Genomic DNA, 17154 nt, shown 5'->3' on the forward strand with positions numbered 1-17154 from the left:
TGCTCTCAGACATGATGTGATTAACATTGTGCAATCACTTATCCTGAGTCAACCTGCTTTAGGAGTCTAATCAGAGCAGCATCTTCAGTAATTGCTAATCTGCAACTGAAAGGCTTCAAGAGTGAGAGGCAGAAATGCAGATGTAATTAGAATTCTGTTTATGTAGCAGAAAAACAATGGGGGAAAAGAGAAGAAAAATTGGAAGGCTTTAAAAAGTTTTGTTGAAGGTTTCGCCAACTGTGAGGTCTGCCCGCAAAATGGGTCTAGAGAAATAAACTGCCAACTGAAATACATTATAGCTAGGAAATAGCTGGTGTGGCACTGAATGAAAATTGGAATTGTGATGTGATAGAAAAAATCACAATTATCCTGAAACTACTCCACAAAGCAGACTTTTAAATTTCCTGATGATTTTTAAACTAAATTTAAATAAAACACCTTAGTTTTCAGGTCTTTCTTTTTTGGCTCTTTCATAAAAATGGGTTAGGTCAATTCAGAATGGGCTTGTTCCCAGTGGCACCCAGGGAAGAGTGGTGGTTGCTTGACTCTGGAGGTGTCAGGATTAGGAGAAGCCAAAGTTTGGGCCAAGATACATGGAGATCTGTGGGTATTCTTCATGTCTATTTTCACTTACAGTACAAAAGTCTTATTGCAGGGTTCCATACTGTTGTCTGCAAAAGTTTCACACCTTCTTGGTATTTCTTGTGGGCAGCTCCTCAGAGCACTGACTCTTTCTTCTTCACAAAGTAGCCAACTGACTGGAGTTTCCGTCTCAACCAGCCAACCCACTCTTTTATAGCACTCTTCTTCTCATTGGTTACAGCTGTGCCCTGTCAAAGTCAGGCCTGTTCCGAATCTTAAATAATTAGCCCAGCTGCAACTCCTTAGGGGTAAGATTACTTTCTACACTATCTTTATTTTCTTATTCTGTCCCCCTACAGGAAAGTGCAAAGACTATTCTTTTTGAAAGGGAATTAAAAAATGTAGCAGCTACTGGAAGAAGTAAACTAAGTCTCCTTCACCCATTGTGGTTTAAGGCATTGCCTTCAACAGAAGCAGAGTAAAACATGATAAAAATCCCTGAGGATCAGATAGGGCTCTTTTGTAATAAAAATACTGAATGCCAGAAATGGCCACTCCAACCGTGTCTGGATCAGTCCTGCTGAACACCTAAAAGCTGTGTGAAAGAAAAGAAAGATGGATTTGAATTCAGACAGTGTTTCTGAGCCACCTGAATTCTGCGTGACTCGGAATCCTCATTGTGGATGCTTGTGTCGTCTTTAGTATTTGGATTAATGTGGAGTGCTGGAAGTTGCCCAAGTTATTAGTCAAGCAATACAAATTAGTTGATAATAAATATTCAGCAGCAGCTGTCCTTTTGGAGCCTGAGGAATTAAGTAAATGCTTTACCCAAATACTTTTTTGTGCCTGTGGAACTGTAGGTCTGCTCTCAGATCACCCTTTGTTGAGTTATACTTCGAGCAGTCTGTGAAGAGCCTCTGGTTTAGTCTGAGTTTGGAAACCCAGACTGTTGATATCATTAATATTCTGTAAGGGTAAAGAATAAGCTAGAAAAACCCCACGTATCTCTAATTTAAAATATCTTCTTGCCTCTTTTGTGTGTTTTTAGGACTTTTTTCCTGGGGTTGTTTGTGATTTTTGAGGGGGAGTTTGAAAAAAAGATACTGTAATAATTATAGTGAAACTGAGAACAAACAATTCAGTCAAAGTTATTAATATCTTTTCCATCATTATTGACTATTAGGGAAAATCAAGTATCAAACTAAATACATTGTTTCAGAAAAAAATGTCACCAGAAAAAGAAGCAAGTAATACACATCCTAGTGAGCAGGGGTTTTATTAAGAGTCTGTGAGTTAGAGTAATTTTTCAGAACATTGTGTAGATCTGTGGAAAAGTTCGAGATTTCAAGTTGCACGTTGTTATGATTCAGAAAAACTGTGTAAGGTATGGATGCCTGCAAATTGTTCACGAGGCAGGCTAATAAATATTTTAAAAACTAATGGTGAAACTGATTTATTTAATGGTGAAAATAGATGCCACTATTTTCATTTAGTGGTGAAACTGATTTATTATAAGCAAGTTTTGCATTTGCTTGTAATTTATATTTAGGAACATTACTGGGTGCAGAATGGCAAAAATAATTAGTGCGTGAAGAACCCCAACTACTGGGGCAGAATAATGGGCAGTGGCAGGTCTGGAAGATGGGGTATAATATTTTGCTAAACTGGAATGTTTTAAAATGGTTGAAAATGTCAATTGAATTTTGAATTTATAATAAATAAACTTTTTTCCCCCAGACATTTAAAGGTTTGTTTGAACATTTTTTAATGATTCATCCCATACAGTGAGGTACTTCTAATGCAAATCAGATTACTGTGAAAACTCTCTTGTCTGGACAAAAGAAATGTGTAGAGAAAATTTTCTTATTCTGAAAAAAGAGCTGATTTTTCCTTACCTCATCCTTTAATATGAATTGTGCAACTTAGTGACATTCTTTGTAGAAAAATGGTAGCCAGAACACATGAAAATACAGGTATTGTTATGACCATACAGAACAGGATTTTATAGGGAAAACACTTATAGTACTTCAAACTATTCTGAAAGTTTAAAGTATTTCCAGTTTGCTGTGAATTCTGTACAGATCTTGTAGCATTACACTGCCACAGTTTGTAAATAATTTCAAAGAATTGATTAAGGCTGACTGCATTAGCTGTTGTAGAGAAATGATTGTGTCAAATTACAGGGATTTGAAGAAGAAAGTGGGAAGCTGAAGTCTAAGACAAGACAAAAACATCAAATATTTGTAACTCACAAAAGCCAAAAGGTAATTGCAAGATCAGACATCACAGGATTTTATTATCCAGGTATACATTTTTGTTCACATTTTCAATATTATTTAGTGTTCCTTTACACTGATAAAACATAAGTTATAGTCATAATTAACTACTTCTTTCTTAATGACATTTACTATTACATGTGCATATTGATGAAAAGGAATATATATTTTGTATGTGGACATATACATACTTTTATGAGAAGACATTCATTTTGTAAAGTTGAGAGCAATGATGTTTGTCGATGAAAAGTATGGAAGGAAATCATGAGCCAAGCTTTTGCATGTGTCCAAAAAGATAACTAAATGCTGCTGCTTTTTTGTTGAATTTTAAGCCAGAGTGGTTAGTAGGTAAAACTCAGTTCTGTTACTTCACACAGAGAATATTAAATATTCTCTGTGTGTATACATTTATCCTTGTGTTACCTTTACTTGTTTGGTTGGGATTTTTTTCAATCATATGTTTTTAACTGTGGTAGCAGTTTTATTATGTTAACTGTCAGTTTTATTATGTTAACCTAATCAGCTTAAAAATTTCAGACCTGTGCTTGAAAGAGACTTCATTTTCTGTTTATAGCACTGTTCAGACTGGTTAGTAAGGCAGGGTTTTTTAGGTACAAATGTCTCCATTGCCCTAGCACAGCTTACAGTAGCTAAATGAAAATGAAGAATGTATAGTATAGACATGGTTGACCTCAGTGATGTGTGACAGCCTATAGGATTTTTTTACAAAATAATTACCACAAGGGGTGAAAGAAAAATAATTTGAACATTTTATTCTGTTGTTTTTCAGGAACTGTGATAAAGAATATCAGTTCTACCTGTGCACTTGTTGACTTCAGCAATGGGGAGAGCTATGATGTCCTTGTCAAGTTCACTATACCTGTGGGAGGTGCTATGCCATGCCCACATCTGCAGGTGAAAACTGTATTTTTTCATGATTGCAAATATGCATTTGATATTTAAAAATATGGAATTCATTTTCTATTTAGGTAATAAATTATAGATTTTTAAAGTCTTTTAAATACCTTTCTTTATTTTAAAGAAGAGTTTTTCATTATAGTAATATCACACTACTTTCAACATGAAGTTTTTCATTTGTTTGAAGCTTGTTTTCATTGTAATTCTATTCCTTTGTTTATTAAAATTATGTGTTCTAAATTAATCTATATTGTTTCCTTTATAAAACATGAATATTTCCCCAGCCATAGAAGAAAGGTGAACTATTTATTAGTACAGTTATTGTTTCATAGCACATAGATTATAAATGTAAGAGAGCCTTTTTTACTTAGTGTGATTTACAGCAGGTTTTAACCATTTGGTTTTCACAGCATGTTTTAAATACAGCAAATAACCATATAGTAAGGCAAATAACAGTAATAAAAAAATTATAATCCCTGTTAATTTCTGGTGTTCTTTAAAATTTATCAGCTGCCTATCTCTAATCACAGCTGGGTTTTTTTGGTGATTCTTATTTTACACACCAGAATGGTGATGGTTGCATAGAGGATACAGCATGGATCCATCTGTTTTGAATAAAAGAAACATGTTTATTATTGCATTGCTACATGTAAAACTAGAGACATACCCTTTTTTTCAGTTTGAGATAAAGACAAATCCTGATATAGTAGCTCCTGGTAACTGTAAGTTCTGTATCCAACTCTAGAGACCTGCAGAATTTGATATAAAATTGTGACTTCCGTGTTAGTTTTAAAAACAATTTTGGATAAATCATTTACATCTGGAATTATCTAAAATTCCCAAGATTGGTTTAAAAGCTTGTTGAAAGCCTTAAAATTTGCATAGAATCCGAGGGAATGCACAGTTTGTAAGTCTTCTCATTCCGTTCAGCTTGCTAGCTAAGCCCAGGTACATTTAATAGACCTCAGTCCTTTATTTCTGTTTTGTGTTCTCTCCCCAGTTCAGTGGAAATTGCATGATCAGAACATGCAAAGACCAAGTTCTTCTTTTCTTTCAATGGTCCATATTAAATCATGGGAACATGATAGAATGATGATTTGTGTAAAAATCCCTTAGTAGTTTTGTCTTGTAAAGCTCACAAGTTATGTGGTTCTTGCACTGATGCTTTCCTGGTGCACAGGTTGGAGACTACGTGTTTGCCAGAACTGGGACACGGGCAGAAAATGAATGCTATGTACCTGCCATTGTCATAGCAACACCACAGAGGGTGGAGACAGGTGACAAATTCTACACAGTGCTGCTGTTCAACAACAGGGAGGTAAGTAAACCTAGAGGATGATGATACCAGTCTGGCTGGTTTTGAAGAGGCAAATAGAATTTTCCAGGCTAACGAGCTCCCTGTCCCAATCTGAGTCTCCAGCTAACCAGAGTAAATCAGATTTCAGAGTGCAATGTACAGCTCATGTAATAAACCCGAACGAAGAAATTCTGTTGGATAATTGATTCTTAAATCATACTCTGTTCTTTCTTCTTTGATACATTTGGTGGCTTTCACAAGTTCCCTGCTTCTAAAATAAGAAACACAGGGAGTTTTAACACAGTCATTATAGTCTGAAATTAATTCCATTATGTTTGTTTGGTTTGTTTTTTGTTTGTAAGCCATTATGATAATTTTACTGCATTTTTCACTGTGTGCATTAAATAAAATTTACTTTGTACTTGAAACTTTTATATTAATTATCTTTATTAGAGGCTGATTACAGTTACATTTAAACAGTTGATTTTTTTATGCATATGTATCTGCATTGCTTTTGAGATTTGAGTTTTAATTAGATGAATATTGAATGTGTTATTGCAGGAACACTGTATAAGAAGCGAGCTCATTAAAATCAGCCAAACCAAGTATGCCGATTCCTGTCAGTACATAAGAACGGTGCAGACGGTGGGTTATGAGATGTGAGTATGTTTGAATCTAAAAATACCAAATTTTAAAAATTTGAATCCTAAATGTTGCACTTTGAGTTCAGCTATGCTGTCAGGTTTCCTTACGTAGTACTCTAACTACAGCTACTGTGAACTGGCTTACTCTACACATGCAACTAAGTTTATGTGAGAATTTACTGCCTTATTTTCATTCTAGAGATATTGGTGGGATGTGACTGTTTGAAGCTTAGTCCCAGAAAGTTGTTAAGGGGATTGTTGAAAGGTGACATGGAGTTTCTATTTGTTGTAGACCTTATTTTCCTTTTAAAATACTTATTGTTATGTAAAGCTGCACATAAAATTGCAATTTTTTTTCTAAGATGCTTGTTCATCTTCTGAGCTTAAATCTGGAGAATGATGGAGAGAGAGTGTGTAAGATGAGTATGAGCCCCTACTTAGGTTCTGCAGAATTAATGGGCAGCAAGATATGAAGTGTGCACTGAAAATGGAAGTGTTCCAAGTGTTTATGGATTACATTTTCCTCTTGTGTTAAGTTCTAGTTTCATCCAGTTGAAATTGTGACAGCCTTCAGAGCACTAACAACCTCAGACAACGCTAGGATGGACAATAGATCAGAACAATCATCTAGAGATATTTCTCCAGAATATATTCCCAACCTACAATTATTTGGAATTTTAAAACTCTCTGAAGCAGAATTGCAGAATTGGAGTCTCTGTATTAAACAGCCTTGATGGAATTTCCTTCCATGAATTTGTGCAGTTACTTTTTTTGAAACCATGTAAAACTTCATCATCCATAGCTTCTTTCCCTGGGGAAGAACAGTTTCACATTTTGTGTGAGTAAACATAATTTGGTTTTGAGTCCTTCATTTGCCTTGACATCTACAGGACGAAAGATTTCCTCTTCCATGTGGTATGAACACTGCTGCAAAAGAGTCATATAATCTCCATCATGGGAAGTTTATTTCCAAGAAGAAACATGAACAGGGAAAATCACAGAATCACAGAATTAGCTTGGTTAGGAAAGACCTTTGAGATTGAGTCCAACCTACCACCCAACACCACCTTGTCAACTAGAGCATGGCACTGAGTGCCACATCCAGTCTTTTCTTAAACACCTCCAGGGACGGCGACTCCATGACCTCCCTGAGCAGCCATTCCAATGCCAAATCACTCTCTCTGAGAAGAACTTCTTCCTAATAGCCTGCCTAAACCTTCTCCTGGTGCAGCTGTCACTGGTTACCTGGGGGAAGAGACCCCACCTGGCTGCACCTTCCTTTCTGGTAGTTGTAAAGAGAAATAAATTCCACCATTAAAGGAAATTTTAGATCACAGAATCATGGGATGGGGTCAGATTGGAAGGGGCCACAGTGGGATGTCTGGTCCAACCTCCCTGCTCAAACAGGGTCATCCCAGAGCACATGGCACAGAATTGCATCCAAATGGTTGAGTACTTCCAGTGAGGAGACTGAACTGGAAGTACTCTCTGGGAAACCTGCTCCAGTGCTTGCTCACCCACAGATGTTCTTAATTTTCATTGAAATGTTCTAATATGATCATAATTAAAATTTTAATCTAAAAATTATGGGTGAGGGTACCAGTTGTGGGCTTGATCTATGGGTTCACTGAGAATGACAGAGTGAAAAGCAACTGAGATTCAAGTCCTCTGATTCCCACATATCTTCTAGTAGTGATCCCAGTACAGTTTGAAACTCAACCTTCCACCAGCTTGCAGCTACAGCACACAAAAAAATGAATTCCCTCTCATTACTGAGCAGAATTCCAAATCTAGGAATACAAAAAGGCATTGGCCTTTTCCCAGGCCACATCATTGATATGATAGTAGCCTCTTCTCACCAAAAAGCAAACCTGAAGATCATGGTTTCCTTCTCAATGCAAACAACCAGTTGAAAAGAGGCAGGTAAATAACTGGTCTGAGTTCCAGCAAAATCAGCAGAAGTGTACTGAAAATCAGCTTCTACTGAGTTGGAGTGTATTTTGAGGTACCATAGTAAGAAAAGATGTGATTAAATGCAGGAGCAATAAGAATAATGTCCATTCTACATGCTTTGTTTCATGAATGAGTGCTTTGGTACAAACATTCACTCTCCAAAGAGAATTTATTATCAAGCTGACTTGCCATTTTTTATGTACAAATGAGGACAAAATTGAATTTTGCATTGGCAAACGGAGGAATTCATTGGAGAATTGACTGAAATGAAAGCACTAAATGGAGTTTCCATTAGAACTCCTACTTTTTACAAGGACATGGAACTGTGCTTTCCAGTGAAACTTGTTATTTATTATATTTCAAAAATAAATCCCTTCCTCCTATGTCCTTCTTAGAGGGGGACACTGCAGTATATTGCTCATGGATATGCACAGATCTAATGAGAAAGTGCTGACATTGTTGATAGGAAAAATGCAAAAGCATAATTTAATTGGAAAGGAATCAAAAAGTTTGAATGCAGTATTATATTAGAACCTCAAAAAGAGACAAACCATTTGTGCTAAGTGCTGGAGTAGTAAGGGAAAAAAATTTAAAAAGCATGTCCCAGGTTCTCATGCTGACAAGAAGTCCTCAGTGCCCATAGATGTTATTCAATGGCTTGGCTAACTCCAGCTCTGAGTTCTTTGGGATTGTCTTTTAATGTTTTTGTGCTGTGTATTAGGGATTATGCTTAACTAACTAATCTTTAGAGGTACTAATATAGCTCTTATGATTTTAGTAGGAGACATTAGCACCTGTTTGGGGCTTTTTCCTGCCATCACTGTGGAAAGAAATAATTATGGCAGAATAAGCACTCTGCAAATGTAGCTGTGCAAAGTACAACACTGTGATGTTGACCCACACAGCAAAAGGGTCTTTTTTGCCCACATCCTTTCTGGAGTCATAAGAGGCAGATAAGATTAAGGGCCAGAGCCCTGTTTTAGGCTATCCTTCACTTATTCTATAAGTAAAAGGGAGACTGAATTGTAGGACATTTATAGCCCTGTCAAATGGTCAAGAGTCTAATAAGTCCTTCTCTTGTCAGTACTGTGAGATGTGGAAATAGATTAAATCCACACCTTGTAAAAGAGGCTTTATGAGATATGTGCTTTTAGCTTAGCGGATTTCCTTTTCTGGTTTTCCAGCCTGGATGGTAAGACTACAAAGCCCTGCCTTCACCCACCTGTGGAAGATGAAGGAGGAGAACAAGCAAAGAAAAGTATAGTGAAAGAAAAGAGGGGAAAAAAGAAAAAGAAGAGGACAACAGTAGACAAAAGGCATCCCAGGGAGATGATGTCAAACTTGGATAACCTTTTATCTCCAGAAGTGAAGTAAACCAGAGAGGAAGAAAGTCACTGTCTAGCAATAAGGAAGAACTTAGAGGTAAAGATGTAGCTCTGAAAAAGTGTAAGGAATTAAGCATTTGTGATGGGCCTTTAGCTATTCCCCACACAAGGAACAGATTTCTGTGTTTCTGGGTGTTAGCAAAGTTAGCTTTCCCGTGTCCTGTATGATGAAATTCTTTCACCTCCTTTAAAAATGGTTCTTGACACTTTCTCAGTGTGTGTTTTCACAGCAGTGGCAAGAAATGAATAAAGCACGTTCCAGCATATGCCACCTTAATTTCCCTAAGAGTTGTAGTAGCAGTGAGGATGCAGTAACACCAAACCTTAATACCTGCTTGTAAGCAGAGTATTTATTCCAGTCCCTCTATTGTTTGTTCTTTGTTAGATTAAAGTTATGTCTGTATTGTGGGTATTAGGTTCCTGCCCCTGTAACTCAATGCTTCAAAGGTTAAATTGCTTTTGGTGTATGACGGTTAAGGCTGACAGCAGTACCTATACTCCCTGTCACTCTGGAGCAGAGACTGGACTAGTGTAGGCCTGACATTACATTACTGTCAGCTCTTCATTTTCAACATCCTACTGTCAGTGGAAAGATAACAGGATTTTTATCCATACTTGCTAGGTGTACCTTCCTGTACCATTTAAAATATGTTTTCAATGCCCTCGTTTATTTACTTTCAGAAGTGATGGGTTATAAATTCACTCAATCATCATGTTTTCAATCAACTTGATTTGAATTCAGCTTATCTGAATGTTCCTTCTGTGTTCTCTCTCATCCTTTAAAGATTGCCTGCAAATTCCACATACATTGCTTATAGTGAGTATTATGGTGCCCATTATATAATGGGCATTTTAAGGGTGGTCTGATCAAAATTATATGAGAGCAGAGGTGTTGGGCTTGTCTAGTGAAAAACCATGGTTTCCAAAGGTGGGGCTACGTTGTTGGAAATGCTCAGTTATCCCAGACACCTTCCTCTTGGATATTTTGAGATGCAGATGCTGAGGAAATGTGAAATAATCCTAATGTCATCAGTAAGTCCTGTAACTGATTCCCTGCAGCTTGCAGGAAAGATTACACCAGAGCAGTGGTTATCTATGCATTTTAATCCTCCCTAGATTTAGCAAATAATCTCATAGTATTCTAACAAGGCTTTGATGTCATATACAGGTTGAACATGCTGAAGAAGGTACCTTGTCCTCTTCTTGTGACACCATAAATTTTGAATATGGTTTTTTATTTCTAAAATTTATTTTTATTTACATATCCATCTGTGTTTTATCAGAAAGGGAAAGGTCAGAGCTGATAAAGATGTTAAGTTACACTATATGGTCATCCTCACATGGTTTCATTAGATACCTCTTTATCCAATCTCTCTACATGACTGTGTATTTATCCTCTTTGGGTGTAGATAGTTGCCCCATTTTCATACCATGCAAATGTTTCACAGCACTCTGTGTAAGTTATATAATTTTGTAAGATATATCAAATGTGCAGCCTGATCCCTGATATACATATCTTTTTGAACTGCATTAATGCTGGATTTCATTTTAAAGATGAAGAGAAGAAAACAAATTTGCCTAGCATTTTTTTTCCCTTCTGCTCAACTTCCAATCAAGTATGAACTATTAGTTTACACATACTGCTTGGCAGTTCAATACGTGTTGAGCACCAGTGAGATTCCCCTAAGCAGGTTAACACTTTTCCTTAGAAGTTGTCATATTTGATTACATTGATGTGGGTAGGTGTTAAATAACATGGATGGGGAGTTGGAAAGCCCTGACATTCTAATGAATTATTTATTTAGTCTCTGTGGACCAGGTATTAAAAATATCAGGTATCTAGCAATGGACTTTGCCTTCATGAAGTTTTTGTAGTGCTGAAATAAGGCTGGATATTCAAGTCACTAGCCTAAACTGCACAAGTGAGGTAAACACCCTGTTTTCCTCTTCAGATCCCTGTATCACTCTGAAGTCTCAAATATTGCCTTTCACATGCTGGACACACCAATGTTCATCAGAGTGATTCCTATCCAGGTTTTCCTAGTAGTTACCTTCATTACTTCATTATTTCTGGACTGTTTATATCAAAGGCAGATTTCTTCAAAGTCAGAATCTCAGAGAAATGTTTTGAATAGCTGTGATAATGACAATTTTTGTAGTTAAATATCTTTTACAGGAACAAGGTTATGGTTTGGGTTTTTTTTAGATTTCTAAAAGCAGTCTGTTAAACTGTTTTTTTCTGAAAGATGTATATTCCTCCCGTGTATTCTTTACCTTGTAATATCAAATACCTAAATAATTTTGATATCTTTTAACTTCTGAAAAAGGTCAATAGTCTTGATCTGTTGGACTGAAGTAAAGGCATTTTCTTCATATTTGTATAAATGTTTTTGCTATATATGTGTCTAATGCATTAAAAGCATTTATGTTATCAGTGTTTCTTGCATTTCCTTTACAAAGGTTTGTCTTGTCACTTTTTATGTCCAGATACACACACACCCACACACCCACCCACACATATATATATATTTAGTAATCTGGCTGGGCTATGTTTTGTAACTATTTGATGTGTTAATCAACACTTCTGTCTATGTTTCTGCTGCCTTCGTGTGTACATTCATCTGTTACATAAGGAAGTAAGTTCTCCTAAATTTGAATGAGCATTCCCAGATACCAAGATGGATTTTTGTGCTCCCCAAGTTAATGTAGATTCAGGTACATGGCTCTTATATAGGTGGTTGATGAAACCTTGTGTTCCCATATATTTCCACAGACCTCTGGGCCCTATATGAATTAAAAGAATTTGGACTGTTTGTGGTTTGGTTTATGCTCAGCTAAAATATTTCTGATTGTTAAGAGGAATGAACAGACCTGTTGGTCTCACTTGCAGAAACAGCATAAACAGAAGTGAATAAAGATTAAGTAATTGTGTTAGTTATTTAGCATATATTAGCTTCATTATTGTGTTGAAGTGAATTCTGCCTTATTTCTTCCAGAACCACTATGTTTGAAACATTATTATTTTGATGTGTATGCTTGCCACTCTTACAGTGTTAGTTAGCTCTGTGTGTTTATAAGAGAGTGAATGAAAGCCTGGCAAATTTCTGCTAATGATTGACTTATGATTCTTTGCCTTGGTAACTCATATAATACTATTTGATGTTGCAAGACCATTGATACTTAACTCTGTCCTTGGTTATTGCAATAATTTTTTAATAGGTGCAATAAAATAATGCGTATCTTTCTGTAGAAAAATTCTTCTGTCTTTCTAATTTTCTCTGTTTTGTAATGCCTAAAATCAATGTTCATTCCACATAACTTCCTTGTCAATTTTCTAAAATGTCTATCTAGTAAAAAAACCAAAACCAGAAAAAAATTGGCGTGAAGTACAGGTATGATACAGTACTACACTGCACTGCCTGATGCATCAGCAAATAATAGCTATCAGAGCCAAAATCTCCTTTTTCATTTATAATGAGATGTGACTGGAAGCAATTATGCTGATAATTGCTGTAACTGCCAATATGGGGTAGTTGGGAGACCTTTGAAAATGAACATTATCATTTTCGGTGGCAAACGTAGTTTGTCTGAATTGGGTTCAAGAGTGGAGCAGCTGTGGCACCTGGCATTCTAGTGGATTGGCTGGATTTCCTGCAGTAGGATTTCCCATTTTTAGCACCCACTCGTTTTCCAGTCTCATTTTCCATCTAGTCCATTCAGCATTTGGAGAAGGCTATAATAATAAAGCAGTGTTCCCATCTGTTGGTCATGGCTTGTTTAATGAGCAGTTGATGTCAATTCAGCCATGCCTGCATCTGTTCCTTACTGCAGCTGTGTGTGGCTGAGGGCTCCCCAGCAGCAGCCAGATTTAGCTTTTGTCTCTTCATACCATGTTACAGCTTGGCCAGAAACATTCTGTCTTCTCTCATGGCTGTCTGCTCATGGAAAGAGGAAAGTGTGCTAAACTCTCTGTCTCATTCCCTATAAAGAATGAAACAGGCAAGGGGGGAAAAGTGCAGTTCCATTGATTAGGGCCCATATTTGGGGGTATCTAAGGGCAGAGACGGAGGACAGTTCAGTCAAGATCCTAAGAGCAAGACTGGAATGGGTTCTTTCAGCATCTTAGGAAGAAACATAGAGAGCCTGTGCACTGGCTGAAGACAACAGATTGTGTCTGACAGGGAATACTCATTTAATAGTGCAGCTTTCACTTTACTCCGGGAAGCAGCATGGCCACAATACCTTTCAGTATTTCAGTCTGAAAATGCTTTTGTACTGTAGACAGAGAGGACTCAGTCAAGAAATTTCCTGACCCTTATATATGTGAACTCTAGATTTCTGTCTGTTGGGTGCTGAAGAAGAATCAGAATGTTTCTTTTGTATATGTAAGTGCTGATGGTGCACGTTTACTAGGCAACTTTCAAAGGCACACTTTTGATTTTTAAACTGCAGCTTCAGAGTTTCAGTGGTAGCTGTGGATGACAATCACTCCTAAAACTAATCATACTCAAATCTCATACTCTGTACGTATTCAGTCTGTGCTGTTTCTCCCCTGACCTGTACATCATATACTTATCCTTCTTTATTCTTCTGATTCCTTCCACAGTTTTGTTTTCTACAACACAAGTGGTTTTTATATGACCATTGAAAACCAAAGACTGAAGCAAAATAGAGTATATGCTTTTTTTTCTTTGTTTCTTCCTATTTTATTCTCTTTTGTTTTTCCTCCAGCTTCTGGTCTTTTGTCATTCATTATGATTGTCATCATTGTGCCAGGAGGATACCTAGTAGTTGGTGGTCTCATTTGATATGACTAAAGAGTGACTTTTCAGTGACCCTTCAAAGAAGAGTCAGACAAAGGTCCATGTAGCCTATTCCCTATCCCTAGCATTTCCTGGAAGAGGATTCTTGAGTAAGAGTAAGATCAAAGATTGGCATGTAAACACAACACCTACAAGCTACAGACTGAGAAAATGAGAATACTTAAAAATTCCTGAAAAACAGACTGGTTTGAACTTGTGAGGAAGAAAGCAAAAAACCTGTATGCAGAACTACTGCTCTGTTAATATAGTCATTGAGTTATTTGTTTCATGATAAATTTCAGGGGGTGTTTGAACTGTGACATCCAAGCTCATGGTTGGTCAGTGTGTTCTTTCACTAAAGAGTCCTGGTTCTCTCCTAGCATCTTCCCTCTCCATCATCCTGGTGTTCATTTAGGTGTCAAACTCTGCAGTTGTTGAGAGCTTCACCCTCCACCCCACTGAAGTCTCCCTGATGCTTGCACAGTCCAGCTGTAGGAAATTCTCCAGAGGCAGGTAAAAGCAGCATCCCCAGGGTTGTTGGAGTCAGCATGGACAGCGAGGATTGGCAGGACAGCCTCGGCACATGCACAGAGCAAAGGAAGCCACAGGAAGGGTGCAGGAGGAAAGAGCATGGGAGGAATGGATGGAGCTGCAGATAAGAAAGGTTTTGACACCTGAAAAGGTGAAATTTTAGTTCTCTAAGAAAACATAAGCTTATGAATGAATATTAAATTGTGTATGAGTTTGCTGACTTACTTTGGAGGTATGAAAGAGAAGCAGCAGCAGAGGGTCAGCTGTGCTGTTAAAGAGTATCAATATCAGAAGAGAAGTGAATGGACATTAAAAAAATTCTCAAGCTTGACTCTGCAATTTCCAGGTAGATGTGTGTATTTATCTTTACATCTGAAGTAAAATGGTGTTGAAAGATACATTTAACCAAACAGAAATAGGTGGGACATTTGAGTGTACACATGTATACATTGTAACCCAGTGGTACATTTATATTGGGTGAATTCCAGCTTTTGTGGTAGCCAATTTGATCACAGATCTTTTTTGTGTTCCAGATGCATGATGCATTTATAACTGGGTCTGACTACTAGGATATTGCTCTGCTTTGATGTAGCAATAATATCTCAGGTCTTCTATTATCCTTTATTACTTCCTCAATATTTTGATTCTTCTATTTTAAATGCCTTTACCAGATGAAGAATATTCTTAGATTAATATTACATTCTACAGTACATTCTGAGCAAATTAGCAAATATTAAATATTGCTACATGATTAAACAAAGAGTAATAGAGACAAAAATGAGAATAGCTTTGTGCCATCACTTAAGAGACAGTATGTTAAAAAAAAAATGTCTATAGTCAATGGAGGCAGAGTCTTTGAGGATGTATTTACATATCTCTTGAGTGCTTCATCTAGGCATCTTTCAATTGCCTGCTCTAGGTAGTTAGTTCAGGTGTACACTTGGCCAGGAAAATCCTGCCCAGTGGCTGTGCAGATATTTCCCAGGAGCACTCTGGATTCAGTGCAGATCAGTTTTGGGAAAACCTTGAGGGTTTGATACCTGTTTTTATCACAGTGTGGAGAGGGAAAAAAAAAAAAAAAGAGAGACATTTTTATTTAGTAAAGGAGAAATATAAAGTTTGTGCAGCCAAAATAACCATGAAGCCAGGATAGTTCACTGGGTATGTGAGTGAGAGTGTGGAAATTTTTGCCTGGCCTGATTTAGGAAAGACTCAAACCCAGGAGAAGATGAAATAGTCTATCCTGGAGGTTGCAGTTTGCATAGCTCATATGCAAACTGCATATGAGCTGTTCTTTCCTTCATCATGTCCTAGAGTTTTCTCTTGGAGAATGGAGCTGGCACTCTCATGGAGCCCCTGGTTACAGGCAGTCACTGAGGGTCTTTTCTGTACAGGGAAGAGATATCACTATAGCATGGCATTCATGAAATTTTAGGACAGGGCATCTGGAAAGAAATACTGCAGATATGAACATTTCATTTGTGAAGGAAATGGCACCACCAATGGATGGAAAAGCCCCATACCTGATGGTAGAGAAGATATCTAAATGAAAAGTTTAGATATCTGTTTTGTCCCCAAGAATGGCTTTCAGTCACACAGACTTTGGAATCTACTTACTCACATTTTTTGAGGACGATGTGTCTGAATCAAATTAATCATTGACATGATCATCTCACTTGTGTCTCTTGTGATTACTGTGTGTTTGAGGCTGAGCAGGTGCAATTCCAATGAGATGAAGAAAATGGAGTGTGGGCCAATTTTGTATGTAGATACTGTTAAGTATGTGCAGATGGATTATGTGCCATCTCACATGACAAAGACTTGGATCCCGTTTCAAAAAATGGCTGAAGAGACTTAGTATTACACTGGGTGCAATACAGACTTGTGAGAAATACAAACAGGAATGTTAACCAAGCACAGGACCAAAACTGTGAGCACATATAGTCTGAATGGCTAATTCTTCTGCAAAAAGGGTGGCCATCAATCACTGTTGGTTATTTAAACAGGTTACCCTTAAAATCTGATGTATTATAGAAATATGGGAGGTGATGGATGAGTTTCCTTTTCACTTGTTATTAAGGATCCATTGCACTGTTCCATTATGGATGTGCAGTCTGACCTCAAGAAGCCCCTGTCATGGGATAACATTTATTAATTTTCCCTACTCCTACTGTGGCCACAAGACTTTTTCCTGCCTGAGTTTGGTTAAATGTTTTGTTGTATTGCTTTGCAGTAAGGTTGAGAATTGTTAGGATGATTTATTCTTTTCATTCAAACATTCCTGTTGGTGCATTTGCACAGAGTGAGCTCTCTCCTGAGTTCCACACCCTGGTGCAGCTGTGTGGGAGGTTATGCTTTCATATGCTTGTGTCTGTCCTCCATCTCTTTTAAAAAGAGAAGTAGTATTATGATGGTTTGCCAACAAGATGAATTTTCCAGATTTTTTGGACTTATCAGATAGCTGAGCCTGACCAGGAAAGCCTAATTTCAGATTCTGTCAAGGGAGCATAAGCAGACCATCAGAAACAGGTTGCTGCTTCATGACACTGCCTCACACAAAGTTGGCAGAGGTGGGGTTTGGGTTGCCAAGACTATGCTCAGACTACTTCTTTCTGATTCTTTCCCAGCTGCTAAGATGGCACTTCTCCTACTTGCTAAAGAAACATAGCCTACACAGAAAAAACAATTAAACCAAAGCCCCCAAACAAACAAATAGAAAAGAATATTCATCTGCATATGTATTCATCATTCTGGATGAAGCCTTGG

At 37.3% G+C, this 17154-nt stretch overlaps 1 protein-coding gene across 1 annotated transcript in view; it reads left to right on the forward strand.

The window, feature by feature from the left end:
- Positions 1 to 9044, forward strand: part of VWA3B (von Willebrand factor A domain containing 3B) — a gene marked incomplete at both ends in the record, with an annotated part of 56795 nt that extends 47751 nt beyond the window's left edge. The window contains 6 exon segments of the mRNA XM_084200993.1: positions 1905 to 1994; positions 2766 to 2886; positions 3649 to 3773; positions 4957 to 5094; positions 5635 to 5732; positions 8855 to 9044. Coding sequence (XP_084057119.1) covers positions 1905 to 1994; positions 2766 to 2886; positions 3649 to 3773; positions 4957 to 5094; positions 5635 to 5732; positions 8855 to 9044 — 762 coding nt within the window.
- Between the last annotated feature and the right edge of the window lie 8110 nt (positions 9045 to 17154).

The sequence above is a fragment of the Fringilla coelebs genome (genome assembly GCF_963513975.1).
Source record: "Fringilla coelebs genome assembly, chromosome: 2".
Classification (NCBI taxonomy): domain Eukaryota; kingdom Metazoa; phylum Chordata; class Aves; order Passeriformes; family Fringillidae; genus Fringilla; species Fringilla coelebs.